Source organism: Lissotriton vulgaris, chromosome 1_1 (genome assembly GCF_964263255.1).
Source record: "Lissotriton vulgaris chromosome 1_1, aLisVul1.2, whole genome shotgun sequence".
In the NCBI taxonomy this organism is placed as follows: Eukaryota; Metazoa; Chordata; class Amphibia; order Caudata; family Salamandridae; genus Lissotriton; species Lissotriton vulgaris.
In genome coordinates, this window is record NC_141685.1 from 409740220 (window position 1) to 409761937 (window position 21718).

At 45.3% G+C, this 21718-nt stretch overlaps 1 protein-coding gene across 3 annotated transcripts in view; it reads right to left on the reverse strand.

The window, feature by feature from the left end:
• USP24 (ubiquitin specific peptidase 24) overlaps nt 1-21718 on the reverse strand; it is a 1909144-nt gene that overhangs the window by 1344811 nt on the left and 542615 nt on the right. For all 3 annotated transcript variants that reach the window (XM_086952711.1, XM_086952716.1, XM_086952707.1), the window contains exons 28-29: nt 19964-20049; nt 19711-19804 (exon numbers count right to left, since the gene is read on the reverse strand). In XM_086952711.1, coding sequence (XP_086808837.1) covers nt 19711-19804; nt 19964-20049 — 180 coding nt within the window. The remainder of the gene's footprint in view (nt 1-19710; nt 19805-19963; nt 20050-21718) is intronic.

The window sequence follows — 21718 nt, forward strand, 5'->3', positions numbered from 1 at the left end:
GACTAGCGAGACCGTGGTATACAGCCCACACCGTATGGAATATCGTGCTGCGTCCCTTCCCTCCGCAAGGGCCTGGGTTAGCTTTGCCTGGACCTCTGCCGGGCACTGCGGCAGCACTTCCGCAACCAAATCCCTCAAAGAGTGAGTAACGGCACAAAAGGCAGGCAGTTTTATTTATTTATTTATTTTTCACATTTCTAGAGCGCACTGTTACCCGGAGGTGTCTTGGCGCTAACCGACCGCAACCCCAAACTCAGTGAGAACAGCTTCTTACCGAACAGGTCGTACCTTTTAGATTCCCGATCCGGAGGGGCGGTAGGGAATGCGGTCTGGGAAGTTGAGGCCTGGATCACCAGGCTCTCAGGGATGGGGTGAACGGACAGGAAACTGGGGTCGCCAAGAGCCGGGCGGTGGCGTTGGGCCATGTTCCGATTCACAGGGAGGCCTGTGGAGGGCTTGGACCAGGTGCCCAACAGCACGTCAGTGAGGGCCTTGTTGAACGGCAGGAGATGCTCCGAGGAGCATGCCTGAGGTTTGAGTACCTCAGTGAGGAGGTTAGTCCTCACGGGCGTGACTGGGAGCGATGTCGCTTCTTTGACTTCTTGTGCCTCGACTTACCTCAGGATTTTGAACCAGACGAGTGGTGTCGACTCGCCGAGCTGTGATGACTGTGGCCCCGCGACCGGCCCCTCGACCTCCTCCTGGACCAGATCCTCGAGCAGCGCGGGGCCGAGCTTTCGACGTCAAGGCCCGGCAGTCGGGGCAGAACTTGTCATCATGGTCAGCCCCGAGGCAATAAAGGCACCGATGGTGGGGGTCGGTAACCGACATCAGTCGGCTACAGTTGTCACAGGGCTTGAACCCAGGCATCCCTAAAGGCACCGGAGTGGAAGACTGAAGACATCTCCCTTGGGGTCAAGGAGTGACCACCCTGTGCAAACAGGCACCACCAGTAACTTGCCGATTTGCTTGGTCGACGCTCCCGCCGGAACCCGAAGACTCAGCGACTCAGGAACTGGACTTCCAGACGTCTCCGACTCCGATCCACATCAAAGCTGAGACCCATGGCAGACACAAGAGATGTGGTACCAGACATCCTGGACTACTTGCTTTTTGCAAACCGTGCAGCTTCAGAGGTACCCTCGAAGTTGTGCATTGGGGATTGAGAAGCCCCAGACTCGAGCAGCATTTGCACCGAAGCTCAGCCCTCCACACTCCACGAGTGCCGCGTGGGGCACGCTCCTTCATTTCAGCTCGATGAGTCTTCCCGGTTGCTAGCCGGTTGGCTAGTGAGCCCTACGAAGACGAATACTTTGAATCAACAACGCTTGCCTGGTTGCTCCAGTCTTGCTCCAGCTTCCCTGCAAAGGAGAAGCTCCCCAGACCTTGCTCGTCTGAACAGAAGCCAATCTTCACATCTTGCGTGGGCGTGTCCTTCTTTGGATGAGGAGCCGGTGCAGGTGTATCCAGTGGTCGTTTTTTTTTTAACTTAGAGTTAGTCGACCAGTAGTTGGATCTTTAACCAGAGTCTTTTGTGCAAGGTCTGGGTAAAATAAGTCTTCTGCAGGAGGCCGATCTTTTGATGCAGAGAGAGGTTTCAGCACCGAACTGGCTTCTTTTGGTTTTAAAGCGTGTTGTTTGGCAATGTCTTTAAACAGGAGAAGTAGGTGCCTTTTTCGGCTCCAATGATTTTCTCGGTTCCGATGCATTCTTCGGATCCAATGTTTTTTTCGGTTCTGGTGGTCTTTTTGAATCCGAAGCGTGTTTGCTTAGTTCCGACCTGGATATCGGTACCGGAGACTAGCAGTATGCTTCGGCGCCGATTGGTTCAATGCCAGCATGGCAGCCGATGATGTCTTTTTCGGTGCCAGTAGGTGTGCGCCGGCACCGTGGGGAGGCCGACTCGAGCCCAAGTTGCCGGAAGGCTTAGCGAGCTTCTTAGCCGGGCCCAAAGGAGGGGCGGTAGAAGCAGTGTCCCAGTGTGCACCCGAGCCCGAGGGCAAGGGTGTGACCGAAGCCTTTTTTGAATGTGTTGAGGAAGGTTGGGGGTCGACTGTCTTACTCACGCCCCGCTGTGCTGGAGTGATGTCCTCGACTTCGGAATCTTCTGCCTCGGAGTTGCTGTCAAGGCCATGTTGTTCTGGGACATTGATGCCCTCTTCGTAGATATCGTCTGGAATCGGAGCTGAAGATCGAGCCATTGTTCTCCTCGCTCTTCTGTCCCGGATCGTCGTCTTGGAGCGGAAGGAGGCACAAGCGGAACAGTCTCTGGCCTTGTGCTCCGGGGAGAGGCAAAGGTTACACACCTCATAAAGGTTGGTGTGGGGAAAGTTCGACCCACATTGAGGACACTTTTTAAATGGCATCCTTTCCATGAGCTGGAGTCGAGGCCTAGCTAGGCCCGAAGGCCGTCGTTGACGACCGGAATCGAAGGCTTCGATGTTGAAAAGTAGCTTCGACTGGAAACGTGTTCGAAACTATATTGTTGAAGTTGGTGAGGATTGCGCGCCGAAGGAAATCGGTCCGAACACGGAGCGCTGGAAACCCATCCGAGCCCGGTGGCGGAAAAAACAATCTGGGGATGGAGCCGATGCCCATGCGCAGTATCATGCAAAGGAGGAGTCACCTATCCTATGACTTCCAAAGACTTTTCTACAACAAAAACAAACTGCAAACATCCGGGCCCAACACTAGGTGGCCATCTATGCACAGTATGTAATCTGCAGCTCATATGCATCTAACACAAATTTTATATAAAAATGAAATCAAACGCAACATTAGTCGCTGTTGGCATAGAAGCAGTCCTTCCACAGAAAAAAGAATTAGAGATGTACAAGGACTGTTAGAATATCCCATATACACAAAAGTACATACACATATATGAAGACATAGAAGAAACATCAACGCCCATGTATCCACCAAGATTTTTTTTTATATCAAAAGATAGTAAAGAGACCATAATGTGCAGAGAACAGTGACTTAACAATACGTGACAAAAGCGGATTCATATCTATAGAAAAACAATGGCATCCAACCCATAAGGGTAATGGCAAGCCGCCTAGAAAACCACCATTAAACAATGGTAGCATAACATCGAAAAAAATAACAAAAACAACAAAGAAGCTTGATAACCTACCTATAACAAAGGTCTGAACAAGACCTTGGTTTATGTGGAGACCATCCACCGACAGTCTGGTAAAATACCCACATCTAAAATTTAAGAAAAGGGATTCGAAAACAACAAAAAGAACATTAACACCTTCCATGCAGCTGCAATTTTGCTCCTGTGCTGAAGATTTCAGCGCGGGTGAGGTCATGACGGCCCCCAGCCGTCATCAGCACACGAGCACAGTAGTGCATACGGCTGGGGGCGGTCATCAGCATGGAAGGGGTTAATTTGTCTAACCCTCTAGTAACCACACTTCACAATGTGCGACCCAACTTACAGCCCCTAGGGGTAGGAAATCAGGAAAAGAGTTGACTACCAGCAACTATAGACAGAAACATAGTAAGAAGGAATTGACCCTAAAGACCCTAAAGAGAGCAAAGATCCTGGAGGTAGGAAAAAAAGTCTTCTTGGCCCATTCTTCTCCCCGTTAAGGATCAATCTATGTTATTTCTTCACAGATAAGAAATAATACAGTATTAGATGGAAATGTTCTTCAAGAACAAAGAAACAATGTTTAGTAATAACGCAGTGTCATGACCACCCGGAAAAGGGCAAAATATTAAATAACCTTTTCCAAGGGAAGGAATAGAATCACTTAAAATACTATAACTTCCTGAATATCTATATTAGCATGATATAATACCAGGAAATATCACTGGCCGTAAGACAGTACCTAAATTGTAAAATAATCGCAAGTGTTCACCAGAATAATGTTGTACATCAGTAGATGTAGAGAGCTTTATCCATCTTGTAAGCGGAAGGCGAGTAACAGACAAAAGATGAAGCCACATCAATATTAATGTAGACTACCAGATACCTTCTGTGAAATAGTCAGAAGAAACTTTGGTATAGACACCCTACAAACACACAATAGACACTTAACATGTCTATTAAGAGGACTTTGCACCTATGCTTCTCATTAAAGGGCAAATCATATACCCCAAGGCTCCAAAGGGGAATTAATACAAAAGTACCATAGAGAACTAATCCAACACAGAGTAGAACTCACTCCACATTCCTGAGACAAATAATGCATAATCTGAGTGAACTTCTCGTGTGTGTGTGTGTGCGTGTGCGTGTGCGTGTATATATATATATATATATATATATATATATATACCACAAGACTCCCAAGGGAATCACAATAAAAACGCACTCATGGGTTTGCATTTTCTCCTTAGTTACGATTTAATCCATTCAGCACACGATGATTAAAAGGGACAACCAACGCGTTTTGCTATCTCAATAGCTTGATCACGGTTAGTTGTTGCTTTTCAAAGTTAACCAATAAAAACATTTTCACCACATCATGTGATACAAAAGTGCAACAAATACTTAAGAGATGCATTATGGTGTTTGTAGTACCTTAATACCCCGGTTGTTATATGTTTGGGGAAAACCTATGTCTAACAGTGTGTTTAGTTTCTGTCATTTAGGCATTTACCATTGCATATTTTTTTATTGTTTATATGTTTATTAGTTTTTGGTGGTGATTAGTATTTTTAACTATTTACATGTTTGTCCGTTATTATATTTTGTATCATTAGAATGTTTTATGGGATTAATTACCTTCGCTATTTTTCTTAAGCACTTTAATTCAAAGAACCTACAGTGAGCACTGTAAATTTTATTTGGAGAGCTCCCATAATTGTAGGTTTTTCCGGCTCTTCCCAGAAGTTTATTTGTAATTATATTTACTTATAAGTACGAATTATGATTATCATGCCTTCCAGTGGGCCTTGTCACTACTCCTCTTTTAGATTTTATTTCGGATTCCTAACATTCTTACTTCCCATTTTATTTTTAATTTACATATTTGTTCATAATTTACTACCAAATTGTGTCTATAGTCCTTATGTAAATGCCTCATTTTCCGTTTTCCTCTCTTTTCATTTTTTCCCCTTTATTTTTTTTATATATATATATATATATATATATATATATATATATATATATATATATATATATATATATATATGTGTGTCTTTTCTGTTTCGCAATATACAAATCATTACAATCATAGATGTACATAAAGTTCCTCACTCTGATTGAGGCCATACGGAGTCAGAGTCCTGAAATTGAGAATTTGCCTGAATTCCCTTCGTCTCAGTCTCATATATATGCACATTTAAAAATGCTCGCGATAGCATACAAACAATACCCCACATAGAGCATAGTATATACCATAATAGTATCACTCTTCAGCCTCAACTCTTTTAAACAGTAAATCAAAACGTGAGCTCCATATAACGGGGCTCAGATAAACAACAGCACAAATTAGACACTGAAAAACTCATTGATAGAGTCTAGTACTTCCAAAGCGAGCAGAATAACCAAGAAAACCACTTATTGTGGAACACAACTTCTATAATCCCCCCTATCCAGGATTGAAAACACTAGGTATCAATAAATCTTTGTATTAAGCAAACACTATTCTGGACGGATGAGATGAAACATATCATAACCCAGTTGTGCGGATACTTCTCTAAACCAGCTCAAACACCAAAATCTTGCTTGCAAAATAGCTCAAGAGGACTAACCAGCTCTTAATGTCGAATTAGCCTGTCCTCCAAATAAATGGACACCATCAAACGTTAGATCTTTGACTCTCCTGCACAGCCTCTGAAAACCCAGACTTACGCAGCCATGCATGCCTGAGTAGAACAACTGACTGAGACATAGTTCTGTCCAAAGAATCAATGAGTCTATTCTACATATGATTGTAAATCTTACCACCTCCCGCCATCTTGTACCACCTGCAATAACTCATTCCTGGTTTCCTCTGACAGAGAAGGTAGCCTCTGCACCACAGAGACCCATAAAGCATGAGAAAACCTGCCCATAACAAATTTAGTCAATGCCTGAGTAGACTCCGAAGCCCCGGGGTTGACGCCAACCAGTGCTGCCGATTTCATAGGCTGAATGGTAATCAAAGGTCTGAACCCTCAAGGGCTGTGCACCGGCACCTTCTGGAATCAGATAGCGGAGTCAGAGGGCCCAACTGTCACCAAGGACAAACCCGCCTGTGAGGATTCAGCCAAGGCACCTCTACCTCATTGGGACCAGAGGGCGCACACGAGGAAGACTGATGCCCAAAAACCTTTTGCAGGGAAAAATAATATTCACCCGACAGACTCCTCGACAGGTCCCTAGACTTCGGTGAAGAATGACAACGCAGTTTTTCAGAAATGGGCGCCACCAAGTGTTTCATACAGTGCTCTTTCAATGCCTTTGGTCAAAGCCGCTGGCAGGAACTGCAGTCCTCGGAGTCGTGAAGTTCTCCACGACACAACAGACAGTATGCAGATCCATGATTGTGTCTATCACAAGTTCTGCAGGGTTTATACCCAGACGACATGACTCGAAGAAAGCATACTGTTTTCTCAACAAGACATCTAGAAGGGCCTGGAAAAAACACATTGCAAGTGCGGAAAAAAGGAACAGACATAAACGAGGGAGGTATATATGGACTCCGTTGACGTTACATCCAGTGGACAACATCGATAGAGATTCGCACGACGCCCTCTGCCGGCATGTGGGCCTACTATGGGGGAAAAAAGTCTAGATCCAGTCTCACGCCTGGGAAGGATTCTGAAGTAAGGAATCTGTGGTTAGATGTCTATCAGATGAATTCTTTTGCTACAGCATTTTCGAAGCTGCAGTGAAAACAAGGCGGAATGAACATCTCAGGGCCCAAATAAAGCAAATGAGATGTCAGAGCTCATCAGCCTGGAAACTCGATACCTGGCTGATGAAACATCGCTGAGCACATCACTCTGAACCTACTTTTACAAAATGTCCTCATTATAGAAGAACAACTTATTTTCAGTAATGCCTTTTCTGGTACTGACCATCTACCTACAGATTCCTCACCTTACAATAGTCCTCAGGCATTAGAGTGGAACTGGAAGATTTTGAAGCAGTACCCCTTCACGCCAAGAGGTGGCATCTACGACTAGGCGTCAACGTCGCCCATGCCAGAAGTGACTTGCATGGGCCACTACTCATGCACGCAGACATCAGTTGACTTATGCACCAGCAAATACGGAGTCAAAAATCAAACTAGCTGTGACAAGTGTGCAGATTCCTAGATTGTGAAAATAGTCAAGTTCACAGAATAGGGATGATGGGAGGGTCGGTGCAGAATCGGCTTTTAGATGTAGTTTTGCACAGAATCCTCAATCTCATCTCACCCTGCTTGTTGTAGTTCCACCTGGCGGAGGTGTTGTCCATGAACCCCTGGAGCAGTTTCCTTTTGGTAGCAGGTAGAAAGGCATTCAAAGCCAAGCGGATGGCTCATAGCTCCAAAAGGTTGATGTGGACCCGAGCATCTGCCGGAGATCAGCCACTTCGGATCTCCACCTCTTCCAGATGGGCTCCCCACCCAGAAGCGAGGCATCGGTCACTACTATGTGCTCTCAGTGGGGCAAGGAGAGGGGTCTGCCACTAACCCAATCACAGTCCTGCAGCCACCATTGAAGATCTTTCTCAGTCTCCTCTGAAATCTGGCCAGACTGGGAAGATCCCCTGGTGCTGCACCCCCTGGGAGCTCCGATCCAACTACAGAGCCCACATATGCCGTCTGGGGTAGTGGACCAGCAGGATGCAGGAGGCCATCAGTTTAAGCAGCCTCAGAGTTATCCTCACTGAGATTTTGAACAGAGGTTGAAACATCGGGATCTTAGTGAGAATGCCCAGGATTCTCTTCTCTGGACGAGCAGACACAAAACTGCACTGTGTCCAGAATGGCATCAATATGTGGAGCATCTACTAAGGAGTCAGGTGTGACTTCGGCACATTGATAGTGAACGCCAAGGATGTCAAGCGGTTCGCCATGGTCTGGAGGTGGTTGACCACTACCTGGGGTGAACCGGTCTTCAACAGCCAATGTAGGGCAAAACAGGAATTCCTGACCTCAGAAGATGCCCTGCTACCACTGCCATCACTTTTGTGATCAACTGAGGAGCGCTGGTAAGACCTAAAGGATGCACAGCAAACTGAAAATGCTAACGCCCTACCAGGAGCCCACTTGAATGCATATTGACCTGATCGACGGGAAGGTGAAAATACATCTCTTGGAGGTCCAACGCGACCATCCAGTCTCTCGGATCCAAGGCAGACAAAATCTGGGCCAGAGTAAGCATTTTGAACCTCCCTTTCATAGTAAGGCATAAAGAGGGAGAAGATCTAGTGGAGGGTGAAGCCCTCCTTTCATTTTTGGCACCAGAAAATAGCAGGAATAGCAACTATGTCCTACTTCTGATGCAGGTAACCTCCTAGTGGCTCTTTTGGATGAAACAGCCTGCACCTCCTGATTAAGAAGGTAGAAGAGGTTCTCTGTCAGCCTATCTGAGACAGGCAGCAAAATTGGCAGGGTTTCCAGAACTAGAAAGGGTGTAACCTTGTTGGGAAAATCTCATGCATCCACTTGTCTGATGTTATTTCTTGCCACTTTAACTGGTGGTGCTAGATCCCAATGCCAACAGAAGGACTGTGCTGTGTCGAGGGCATGCTTTAGGAACTTGGAGGAGGGGCAGGGGATTTGTACACTACACAGACTCTTAGTATCACATCCCTTGTGGGAGCTGCATCCATGGCTGGGAAGTCTGATGGCCTTAGGAGTATTGCTGGTCTTGCGGACGTACCCGAGAGGCCCTACTATAGCCACAAAGGGGCGCTAGGAACAGAGTGATTGGTCTGGTGTAAGGGAGGATCCCAGCCACTTGGCAGTGACCGACTCCCCTAAAGCGATCGAGCCCTGTATCTGTCTTATCGAACAGGCGACAGCCATCGAAGGGCATGCCCATTACAGACCATTGTACATTCCGCAAGCAGCCAGTTGATCTCTGCCAGGTGTGTCAGTGAAGTGCCACTGTGGAAGCGATGGCATGGCCAGCAAGTCGATGGTGACCAACCAATATCGGACAGTGAACTTCACTGCATTCCAGCCGTCAAGATCAGCCTGGTTCATTATGGCTCGTGCCTCCACAGACACAATGGGCAGCACTTGAACAGTCCATAAAAACTGAGTGTGTTCCAGCCCAAGAGGCATGATGTGTTCACTAACTGCAATGCTAGAATGGTGAAAGAGAAAATTATATTCTAGAAGATGTCCAGCCTCAGATTCCCTGTCAGTAGGAGTGGTAGGGTGTGTGCTAGTATTGATTTTGATGGCCAAGGTCTGTACTACAAGGCTCTTAGGGATCGGGTGCTGGGTGAGAAAAGATGGGACCTTAGGAGCAGGTCAGTGGTAATAGGCGATCGTCCTGTGCGTTGAACACCTATGTGGGCTTGGCTCAAGACCCCAGGGAATGCCGGTGAGGGCTTTATTAAACTGAAGGAGTAACTACAGAGAGAACAGCCACAGATAAAACACCTTTGTCAAGACACTGGTTTTGACCTGGATAGAGGAGAACTACAGGTTGAGTAACCTCCGCTGACCTCCTCACTACCATGGCAAAGGTTGCTCCTTCCTCCATAGTAGGTCCCGGAGCCGATACCGAGACAAAATCTGGAGACATGCCCAGTCCACTGACATCCCCCAACTATTCATACCAGTAGCCCTCATGGTAGGATTAGACCAGTTTATCAGAGGAAGTCATGTAACTAGTAGCAGTCATCCTCGTCACCCCCAAAATTCAAGTCCACGCGCTGGCAGGACATGCTCTGGCATAAGTCTCGGCCTCGTGCGGAGTCATTCCAGATCAGTAGGCAGATCCAGAGGATCTAGCTGGCATTGGGAGCGCACTCACCGGCAGTATCCCAGCTCAAGCATTTCTTGGCTTCATGGGGACCGAAGGTGAGACAGAGGCAGCCGGTGGTACCTAGCTTGACAGATCTCTCTAGTTTGGGAGGTAGTCTTCTCCAGTTTTACGGGAATTCAGGGAGGTGCAGAGTGTAGCTAATCTCCGGCACTGCAGAAGTAGAGCAGTAGTGGGGCCTAGAAGCACGAGGTTTAGCTAGGGAAGTTGAAGAATGCTTCAACTTCTTCTTGCACTTCTTGGTCTTGTTGGACTTGCTGGACTACGATTTGGAAGATGCCCGATCGCAAGACCGACTCTGTGACCGTGCCTTCTTGTGCTACGCCATTAGGAGCTTAATGGCTCACTTCGGATTCCCTTTGGGTGCATCGACCAACAGTCGACACATGCCCTGGAGTTGTGGTCCAACCACAGGCACCAAAGACAGACCAATTGGAGATCAAAACCCGACATCTGTCTGTGGCATTCCCCACCAGGTTTAAAAATCAGATTTGTTGGGGGGAGGGTCATGTCCCTAGCACACTGTGAGCAATAGCTCAAAAGACTAAACAAAAAGGTTGAAATTGTGGTAAGAAAACAACCACTGTAGATGTGTGAATCCACACTGTTAGTGCAAAAAAAAAAAAAGAATTGCTGTTGGCATCCTTGAGTGTCACCTACACGGACACTACATATGTAATGTAACGTAAACTTATAAAGCGCACCATCACCCCACGGGTATCCTGGCGTTGAGCTTTACAGGTACCTCCCTAATTATACAAGTTTACCAAATCGGATGACTGTCCTACACTACATCCTAGGGAAGAGCCAGGTTTTAAGCTTCCTCCTGAAGTGGGGGAACTCTTCTACTTGCCTGAGGATATGTGGGAGGTTGTTCCATAGATGAGCGGCCGCACAACTAGAGGATCGAAGATTTCTTTCGGGGGAATACCAGACAAATTTGTCATGCAGTGGCACCAGTCCACGCCCATGCAGAGCCTTGTAGACAATGCATAATGATTTGAACTGGATTCTCTGTGCTAGAGGAAGCCAGTGGAGCTGATTGAGAGCCGCAGAGGCAGAAGTACTGCGCAGCTGCTTTAAGGCTAACTCAGCAACAATCATCTGTATTCTTTGTAACTTCACAATCAGGAAATTGGGCGCACCGAGTAGCAGGGCACTGCAGTAGTTAAGACTACTCAAGATAACACTTCTCACCACAAGAGCCCTGGCTGATATGGGTAGCATTAGGAGAATTTTGAGCAGTGCTTTGATAAGGGAAAAGCAGGTTCCAACCGTTTTATTTACCTGGTTTTCTAGACTCAGCATGTCAAAAACTACCCCTCGATTGCGCACTGCTACCACCGGTGTGGGAGGTGTGTCCGCCTGAGTAGGCCAGAATTAACCAGAAGCAGGCGAGGGACTTTTTGCCGTGCAGTACAGAATTTCCGTTTTTCCCTCATTAAACTGCAGAGAACTGGCTGTAAGCCATCTAGTAGTCCTTTGCATGCATTCATGAAAGTTGCTGAGTGGAATAGACTGATTACTCTCTAGAGACCAAATGAGCAGCTTGATATTACAGGATTTGATGATGGGGATCAGCGGTTGCACATTGATATTAAAAAGGATTGGGCTGATGGACGAGCCTTGGGGAACACCATGCTGAATGGTTCTGAATTCTGAAAGATAGGGAGGAAAGGCCACTGCTTGCTGCCTGTTCTCAAGATACGACTGAAGCCATTTCAGTGCAAAACCCTCCAACCCTATTTCATTGAGCCGCCTTAATAAGATTTGGTGGTTGACCGTATCAAACGTGGCAGGCATGTCCAGTAGGATCAAAATTGCCGACTGACCCCTGTCTGCCAGCATTCTAAGCTTGTCTAGGACCATTACTAGTGTGGTCTGGGCTCATTATCACTTCTACGTTCCTGATTCGCTGTCAGGCCATTATTTGGTTAGAGATTTTCTCCTAAAAAAAAAGTGGCAAGGCTATCGCAAAGTTCTTGAGTCGCAATAGTCTTGTTTTTTAGGCAGTCTAGTTTAGACAGATCATTAACTATTTTAAAAATGCTTCACGTTTTGTTGAATGCCTCTAGATTTGTATTAACGAAAAACCCGGATTTTGCTTTAGCAATTTCGCTTTTGTAGTTGCCCAATACAGCCTTCAGAGCTAATTTATCGACTTCATCATAACGTTTTCTCCATTTTCTTTCTGCCTATTTATTGCCTTTCCTTAAGTTTTTTAGGTTCTCATTAAACCAAGAGGCTGATGGCTTGAGCTTATTTTGAGCTTATTTTCAAACAATTTTCCAGAATGATCAAGGACCTTAGTGATCCGTTGACAGAATTCTGAGTAGTTTGTTTCCACAGATTTATTTTCGTCATACCCATGAATATCATTGAATACTGGCAGTTCCCTAGATGTGTCTGACAATTTGTTCCATTCCCTGCCTCAGCAAAAGTTAAGCGTGGGTGAGGAGTCTGAGTTCTTATTAGGGAAGGCCATCGAAAAATTAACAAGGAAGTGGTCAGTCCAACAAACAGGGTAGATGGCCCCCAATTTTGCCACGTTTTCCTAAGCGAAGATTAAATCTAAAATGTGACCACCAGGATGAGTAGGGTCCTTTACCAGTTGCTACAGGTTTAGATTCGATTGAAGGAAGTCTGTGTGCAGACCCTGTGTTCCCATTGGCCCCGGGAATAAAATCTCCCAAAATAACCATACGTGAATGAGAGAGGGACATGTTCTAAAGAATATTGATAAATGTCTGAAAATGAAGGTTCACTCCTTTTCGTCTGGACGTAAACGTTGAGCTGTCGACACTACCTAACAGCGTGCGGAGAAACTGCTCAATATTTTCCAGATTCAGTCCGACTGGAGAACATTCTGAAGCGACCATTCTACAGTTAGAAGTCTCTATCAGAAAATAGAGCACACGGCCTGGGTCAAGGTCACATCAGCAGTGTCTTGGGTGGGCAGTCATCGTCCACAGTCAATGGCACGGGCATATCACATGCTGGTGTGTGTTGTGGTGCTGGTACCAAATCCAGAGTATTGGAGCCCTGAGCGGATCCAGAGGGCCTAGCTGTCACTGAGGACTAACAAGCCGGCAGAAGGACAGGTGGGTAGCCTCTAAGCTCCTTTGGGCCCACAGTTGGGTCAGAAGGAGACGGCAACATGCAAATAAGTTGCAGAATGGCATTGTGGAAGTCCTCTATTTCCTGTGGCATCCCAGGCAGCCCTGGAAATTCCAGTTGCTGTGGAATTAGGGTTGGAATCGACTCTGAAATGGAATAAGTGAATAACTATGGGAGAGTGACCTTGAGGCACAATGACTGCCTTATACCTCGGGAGACCACTTCTACTTGGATATGCACCACAATTTAGATGGTAAAGACGATCTGTCGCAGGAGTGACCTCGGGAACGTGGACAGGAACCTATTTTAGGACCTCCAGATATTGCAAGTGCGTGGTCTTTCAATGCTTCGCTTTCTGGCCTCGAAAAGCCTTGGGGTACATCAAGGTACAATGACTGCAAGCCTTCGAGTTGTGGACTGTGAAGAAATGGGGGTGTATTATATGGTGTGGTTAAGCAACCTCACCGGGTAATACATTTATCAACCCCTTTAGATTCAGTAGGTTTTGTCTGCAAAACCCTCAGCTGAACCTTGGGTAGCGGTGGCACTGAGCTGTAAGGCATACATAAAAGAACAAAGTGTTAAGCATTTAAACAGCAGGAAAACAACTGAAGAAAAAATTTACACTCAAGAAATCAGATACCAATTTAAAAAACAGACTGCATTTTTATAGGAATTTAGACACTATAATGAAAAAGATCCATCGGAGGATTCGGGAGATATAGACTTTAATAGCAAAAATAAATTAAAGCAACTTCATTCAACCACGAACAATCCTTGGCAAAGTGAGCGAATTGGACACTTAGAAAGCTTTTTAAGGGATACTTGGGTAAGTGTCAATGCAGCTGGTTACAGGTACTTGGGGCTACCAATTCCATCAGGGAAATAGTCAGGGGGACAAGCAAGATCCTCAAGATAAGTTACTTTCAGAGACGAAGCAGTCTACCAGCAGTTCCATGTACTTTATCTGCGTTGCAATAGATTCCTATGGAGTGGCACTGATGCAAAGGATGAAGGTTGATGAAGAAGCTCCACAGATTCTGTGAATGCTATGCTGTCGACGGGGGTCTTCCTACAGGGACCTGAAGATGGTAAGCAGGTCATGGTTGCAGGGTCGACGTCCCACAAAGTCCTCTACTGGATGGCCGTAGTCCAGTCACCTGTTGTCACAGTCACAGGCCAATCCTTATTGAGTAGATAACCTGCCTTCTGAGGTTTCTAGCAACATTTTGACAGCACTCCGGGGCTCAGTGAACTCGTGCGCAACTCTGTGAGTAGGGTAGTGGCTTGAGGACTTTGAGCCATCAACTTGCCCCAGCAGGCTGTTTTAGCTATTGCATCTCTGTGTTGCGAACAGGAGACCAGTCAGCTGGCCCTTGGAGTTCTCTTGTCTTGACTGAGCTATTGAGACAGCTTCTCCTTGAGCAGGTCATGGCAGACATAGTCCCTCTTCACCCGTCAGTGCAGCCTCTCTTTGCAGGTTCCTAAGGGCAGCAGACTTCTTCCAAGTCTGTAGAGATCTGAGGTCTGGGTGCAGAAGTGACCCTCTTCTGCTCTGAAAGTGCCCGTAGGGCAGAATGCAATTAGTAGCCAATGTGTGGCATCTTGCTATCACAGGATGCTCCAGTCTGCCCACTCCCAAGAAGTTGACACGAATTTCCTGTTTCACAGACCTCACAAATCCCTCCCACGGGCTGTGGCAACCTCAGGGCTACACACCTCTACAGAACCCAGTTTGGCAACTTGTTTCCCCTCTTTGCCTTCGGTGCCAGCCTGTCTACCTAAACTATGGGGCAGATTCTTCCCGCACACATCTGCTACACATCTGCCCCTCAAAGGCAGCTTTACCTTTGAGGCCAGCATGTAGGTGTTAACACTAAAGTGGCTTCAAGTAGTGCGTAGATGACTCCTCCCTGGCCTGCACTACTTCAATGTTCTCATTCCTGAGAGTTGTTAGCAGGTCTCTCCAGGAGGGCATAAAGATAGCTCATGGAACAGGCTCCATGTGTGCCAAGGATGGCAGAGGAGTTTGAAAGGTATCATAGTGGCAGCTTTGCTAAAGCTGCATAAGGCAACAAGTTACATTTATTTTGACTTGAGATACAAGTCGGGCTTAATGTAACAATCTGTTTTATACCTTGGAGTGTCCTCTTCGCTGCATCGTTCAGGGTCAGTGTGTAACCCTGAACTGGCCAATTGTGTGACAGTATCTCCACAGTAAAAACGGTTGGTCTGCATGCTTTACTGTCTGGACATGTAAAGTACATGTCCTGTCTTGGTCATGTATTGCACCCTGCCTTTAGGGCTCGGTAGGTCTGCCATGCAGAGGGTATACACACATGTCCAGAGGAAGAGGTGGCTTTGCCATTGCTTTCAATGGCAAAGTAGGGCTAGCAGTGCACGTCTGTTTCACCAGTCTGCAGTGGCAGTTTTGTTTTACTTGGGTGACCCTCCAGGGTGGCAGAGTGCTGAAAGCCATGGGGTACCCTCTAACTTACAGGCCCTGGATACCATGGTAAAATTTACTGAGAACTTACAGGTAAGTTAGCCATTGGGAATTGGGTATAGCCAAGTCGACCTACTCTTTAGGGTCAGGGCACTGAAGTCTGGTAAGAAGGCCTCACTGCACTCAAGAGTCGAAATATTAGCAGCATCTGTTGAAAGACAAGGGGTTATCATAGAAAAAGAGGCCTTTTCTTACAAGCACTGACTCTAGGCACAACAGGCAAATCACATGTGGGCCGGTCATTTGGTTGCAACATTCACCACAGGGTTTGTATCCTGGAGATGTAGGACGGGACTATTCCTTTGCGCACTTTAGAGTATTTTTCAATGTTTTAGATATTGTCTCATTGAGACAGGGGATAGCAGCAGATCCATGTCTGCAGGCGAGGAAAGCAAAGAATAGATGTCAGGATGCATAAGTGTCGCCTATGTAGGCCCTTGAATGTCACATCCAGCACAGAACGACGTTGAAGCAGAGCCGCCGCCAGCACATGCTGGCTGGCAGGGGTACTGCTACAGATTATCCAGAAACAGTCTGACTTCAGGGGGAGTAATGAAGATAAGGAATTTGCAGTCAGAAGTCTCTCAGAATGTTTTCATCACATAGTAGCAGAGAAGGTATACTTACTATTTCAGAGGACAGAGCAACACCACCATATATTTTAGATATGGTACCGTTGTGCTCCCTCCTTTTCGCACAAAGCAGTACAGCAACTTTGGTTAGTGAGCTGACTGAAGTCTTAGTAAATCATCACCTTTGTTTCTCCATACCAAGCGCTTTTAAAATATAATACCTACCAGTAAGGATGGCTCGTGACTTCTACACCTTGTAGTTCTCATTGTTGTAAATAACGTTTCCTGTACATTTTTATAACTCACTTAAACTGTATAATGTGTGTGTGTGTGATATAAAACGCTCTGACAACAATGGAATGTTTAGCACTTTAAAATATTTATTTTATGTATTTTATTATGAGAAAGACTAAGAAGAGATGAAGAGAGGCACTGTAGGATGGTAGTGAGGGAATCCGAAGGTGGTGGTCATGGGAGTGGTTGCCAACAAAGACTGTTGTACATGGTGTCAACAATGGTAAAGTCAGCCCTTATGCACCTCGGAAAAGTCATCTTCTATACTGCTTTTATTGTTTTTGCATAGACAAACCCACCATAAAGCTAATCATCCCCATAAAGCTCATCCATGTATGCTGTGCATTGGCTCGAATGGCACGCACATGAGAAATGTGAATACCAAATTAACGCCCATTGAGGCATGATGAAGGTTTTATGGAAACACATTTGTCAAGCTTCTCAGAAAATGCATTACAATATGTGATTTGAAGGAAAGCTGATCTGGCAAACAAACAAAGACGACAAAAAAACAGCATATAGTCTTTAAATGTGGCCAATGCAAAACCGTGTTGGGCTAACAACAAAAACACCACATCTGATAATTTAGCCAGTAAAGGATCAAGATGATGCTCTTTACATACGGCAACGAGCTGCTCCCAGTGCGCCGAATAAATGGATTTGGTTGAGGGGCGTCTCGTAGAGTGAAATCACATCTACCACTTCAACTGGCAAATCAAAACTGCTCAGTTGTCATTTAATCTCCACACACAGAGGTGTAGAATGTGGTAATTCGGGTGCAGAACCTTGTCCTGTTGCAGTAACAGGGGATCCTGTCAAAGGGGTAGCAAAAGCAGAGGGCACATGCTCCTCGTTAAGAGATGTGGATGCCACATTCTCTTCCCTGAATCAGGGCTATCAAGATGACTTGGGCCAGTCAGTCCCGACATTCTTCAGAACTTGCAGCAGTAGAGGTAATGGGGGAGTGTACACGAGGCAAGTGGTCCATCACAGGCAGAACATGTCTTCCGATGCCCTTCTTGATGGAAATCCCAGTGTCCAAAGTTCTCAACATTGCATGTTCCTACCTGTTGAGCAAAGATCTATCTGGGGCATGCTCCACTAGTTAAAGATGTCCGGAGCCACCCCTGGATGAAGTAGCCCTTCATGATCGAACATCAGACTACTGTTCAGTTTGACTGCTCTTACATTCAGAGACCCAACAAAGTAGCTGGTCAGCTACCTAACCCAGGGTCCAAGACCCCAACGTGCTTGTTGCATGGAAATCATATTGCCTTTGAGCAATCTCAGCAGCCTACACCTTTTATTGTCAGTAGGTAGGCTTTCAGGGCCAGTTTTATAGCTCAAAGCAAATACAGGTTGATATGGGACATGCACCCTTCTGGAAAAAACAGACTCCAGATTTCCACTTTTTCGCCATCAACCCAGAGACAATTCATTCGTCAATACAGAAGGCTATTGGTGGGGGATAGAGAGTGGCCTACCACAAGCTAGGCTGCTCTCTGTCGGCCGCTACTGGCAGTCCTGGGCTGTCTCCTCCATCATACAGATGCTGCAGGATGATCAGACCCAGTGAAATAGGCAGTGAAACTAAAGTTCCATTGTAGTCCTTGCATGTGCTAGTTGGTGCATGTGACAAGAAAATGCATTAGATTAGGACCCCAAGAAGACGAAGAATAATCTCCACCAAGACCTAGGAATGAGTCCAAAACATTGGGGTCATATGCTGAATGCCGCGTACTCGCTGTGACCATTAAACGCCAGTGTCCAGGTTAGTCCCTACAAAGGGCATCACCTGTACGGGCATCTGATGGGACTGTGGTACAGTGATGGAAAAGCTGAGGGATGACAGAAAGACAATAGTAGTCTGAAGATAGTCCACGACTGTTTGCAACTAACCAATCTTGAGCTGCCAGTCATGATGGTACAGACTGCCAAGATGAGCTGTGACCACTGCCATCTTCTTTGTTAACACCCAAGGGTTTGAGGTGAGCCCGATGGGTAGGCTGGTAAATTTGAAGTATTCGGACTCCACCATGAACTGCAGGTACCGTCCATGCGAGTGCAATATGAGTATATGAAAATGTGAGTCCTGAAAGTCCAAGGACACCATGTCTTCCTGGTCCAGAGCAGATAGAACCTGAGCTATGGTGAACACTGAGTTTCTCCTCCCATAAAAAGACATTCAGAGGCTGAAAGTGCAGAATGGGTATGAGTGTTTCAGCCTTCAATGTAGCAGGAGTAACCACCTTGCCTTTCTCCAAGTCTGGCATACTCTTGAAGGTTCCTTTTGCCAGGAGTACATTTACCTCCTGCATAATGATGCCACCATGGTGGGCAAAGCTTGAGCTGAGACGAGGGATCCTTGGAGGGAAGGACATGAAATGAAGGGTATATCCCTTTTGAATGATCTACAGTATCCATCAATCTGAAGAGATGGACTTGCAAGCAAGGGAGAAATAAATAATGAGATGCTGCCCCTTACCGGTTGGGTGTAGTCCTGCAGGGGAAAACAGAGCAGCTAAGTAGCTGCTGACTGTAGGGAAGAGGAAATACCAATAGATGTCCTTTTCAGTGAGCATGGATTTAGCCATCACATTCCCTAGGGCTGCAAAATGACTGAGGTTCCGGTACTGGCTGTGAGGGCAGCCATTGCCCTCACATGCTAGGCTCCGCAAACAGTTCCTAAATTTTCCATATTGATGCTAAAATTGGCAGGTCAGTTGAAGCAGCCAGAGGGCGCAGAACGTAACACATGCACGGTCTGCCTGCCACCACACAGTGTCCTTTATCATAAGTGGAACAATAAGGACAAGAAGAACTGGAAGACTGTAAGGATCAGAAGAAAAACAGAATGTTTACACATCCATTCCTCTCACAGGAGCAACAACCGCTTGAGGGAGAATTTCTAAAAATGAAACCTAAAATAATTCTGTAGACGAAACAATTGAAATATTCTGACAAAGGAAATCCATAAGAGATGTTAGCAGAAAATCAGAAGTAAGGCAACTGCTGTTGAAGCAAGCCATTTTGGGTTGCCAAGTACGTTCAAGAGTTAGAGCCTGATGCCCTTTGCTCTTCAGCAGAGCTTTGACCGAAGGTTTTTAAAAGGAAAAGTAATGTTTCAATTTTATTTTGCATTCTGTTAAATAGTGTGTTGCAGGATCCATCTTCCTAATCAAAAGCAGGTACTGTAGAAACTATGAAATATGATGAAGCTAACACCATGGTAAAAACAGGTTATCATAAGGCTACTACATTTAAAATTGTGAATAAAGGCAAACGTATAACCTTTCTTCCAAGAGAATCGAGTTGATCAAGTGCTTCCTGAATGGCTGGATCGGTTGGAATCAACAACAGAAGCTTGCGCACACGAACCGTAATCCTAAAAAAAAAAAAGAATAGTATTTTCAGTAAATCATGCAGTTTTAACAAGTTTAGTGATAGAATATTATGTGTTGGTATCGTTAAGTGAATATGAACAAAAACGTCTCAAGTTGGGCAAATGTAGAAATTGGAAGACATATCAGAAATGTCACGTTACCTTTGTTCCTCTAAATTGGCAAGTTGATACAGCATGTCAAACACATTACACACTAGTGCCATCACTACTCCAGGCAGAGATTTTTCCTAATGAAAAAGGAATACAAAAAGAATGAAATACAGATGCAGAAATATTGGCTAACATAATGATACTTTTCAAAAATACAAATAAAAGGTGTAAAGTGGACATGGAACGTGGTCTAATGTCTGCAAAATTAAGCTTTGTTTTATTCTATTCATCTGTATTGACCAATACTGCATATTTTACAATTTTGCAAAAATAAAGCTGTTACGGGCTACATTTGTACTTCAAATAATTGCTTAGGTCGGCATACACAAAAGAAGTGTATGAAATAGATCTGCACAGCTAAAAATATTCTACCTCACCATTGCAATCCTAATTTTTCCAACCTTGGCCCATCCATCTTCAATTCATGATATTTGAAAATCATTTACCAATTTTTAGTTGGACTCGTGCTTGCACCCGTCTACGACATGAGACATCCTAAACTATTCATTATAAACAGGAGAAAACATTAGAGACCAAGTGACAGAGAATACTTACCTTGTGGTCGCAGTTTCTCATGATTAACTGCTCATCTTAACACTCTACAGATTTCCAATTGCACTAGAAAACCCTTTTTGAAGCAGCAGCAGGAGTACAAGAAAGCACTGGTGACAAAATCCTGCATGTATCCCCTTACACATAATATACTGCTCATTAAACAGGTCACACACCATTGACCTCATTAGGCAAAGTTTATCAAGGTTAACTGATCAGACCATTTCATCTATCTCTAGCAAATCATCACAATGTGACTGTGCATAGCTATCCAGATACAAGATATATTATTTTCTAATATTTTAGCCTGCCCAGATAAGCTTTGAGCTCGCTATGAAAGTAGATGAATAATGTTACTTACCCAGTAAACATCTGTTCTTGGCATGTACAGCTGCAGATTCACATGCTTTGCATACTCCTGCCATCTAGTGTTTATCCGGAAGTTCGCAAGTTGTTTTTCTTCAAAGAAGTCTTTTCCAGTCACAATGTAGGTGACTCCTCCTTTCGGTGATAGTGCACATGGACAGACTCCATTGTTAGATTGTTTTCCCGCAGAGGGTGAGAATGGAGTTAGTAAGCAAAGAATAGAGATGTCCATGCGTATGTATGTAGAATAACATAGAGAACTGCAAGAGTTACAGGTAAGGCGGGAGGGCGCATGAGAATATACAGCTGTACATGCCAAGACCATATGTTTAGTAGGTAAGAAACATTATCCGTTTGAGGCAAGTGAGCTGTAGATCACATGCTTAGTATAGATTATACAGCAGTATTCTCCCAAAGTTTGGCTAACCTGTAGCTTTTGGAGTTGTCGGAAACAGTGTTCCAAGTACTGATGAACCACATTAGCTTGTTGTCTCGCTAACCCATCGACACAATAGTGCTTGGTGAATGTGTGCGGTGTAGACCATGTTGCAGCTTTACAAATGCAACTATGGGGAAGTTTCCTAAGAAAGCCATAATAGCCCCCTATTTTGCGAGTGGAATGCGCTGTAGAGGGTATCGTTAAAGTTTTTTTGCTTTTGCATAACAAGTTAGAATGCATTTAACAATCCATCTGGCAATACCAGACTTGGATATGGGATTGCCCTTGTGTGGTGGTGCAAAAGCAACAATAAGTTGTTTGGTTTTATGAAATGATTTTGTCCTTTCAATGTAATATAAAAGTGCTCTTCTGACATCTAAGGTGTGTAG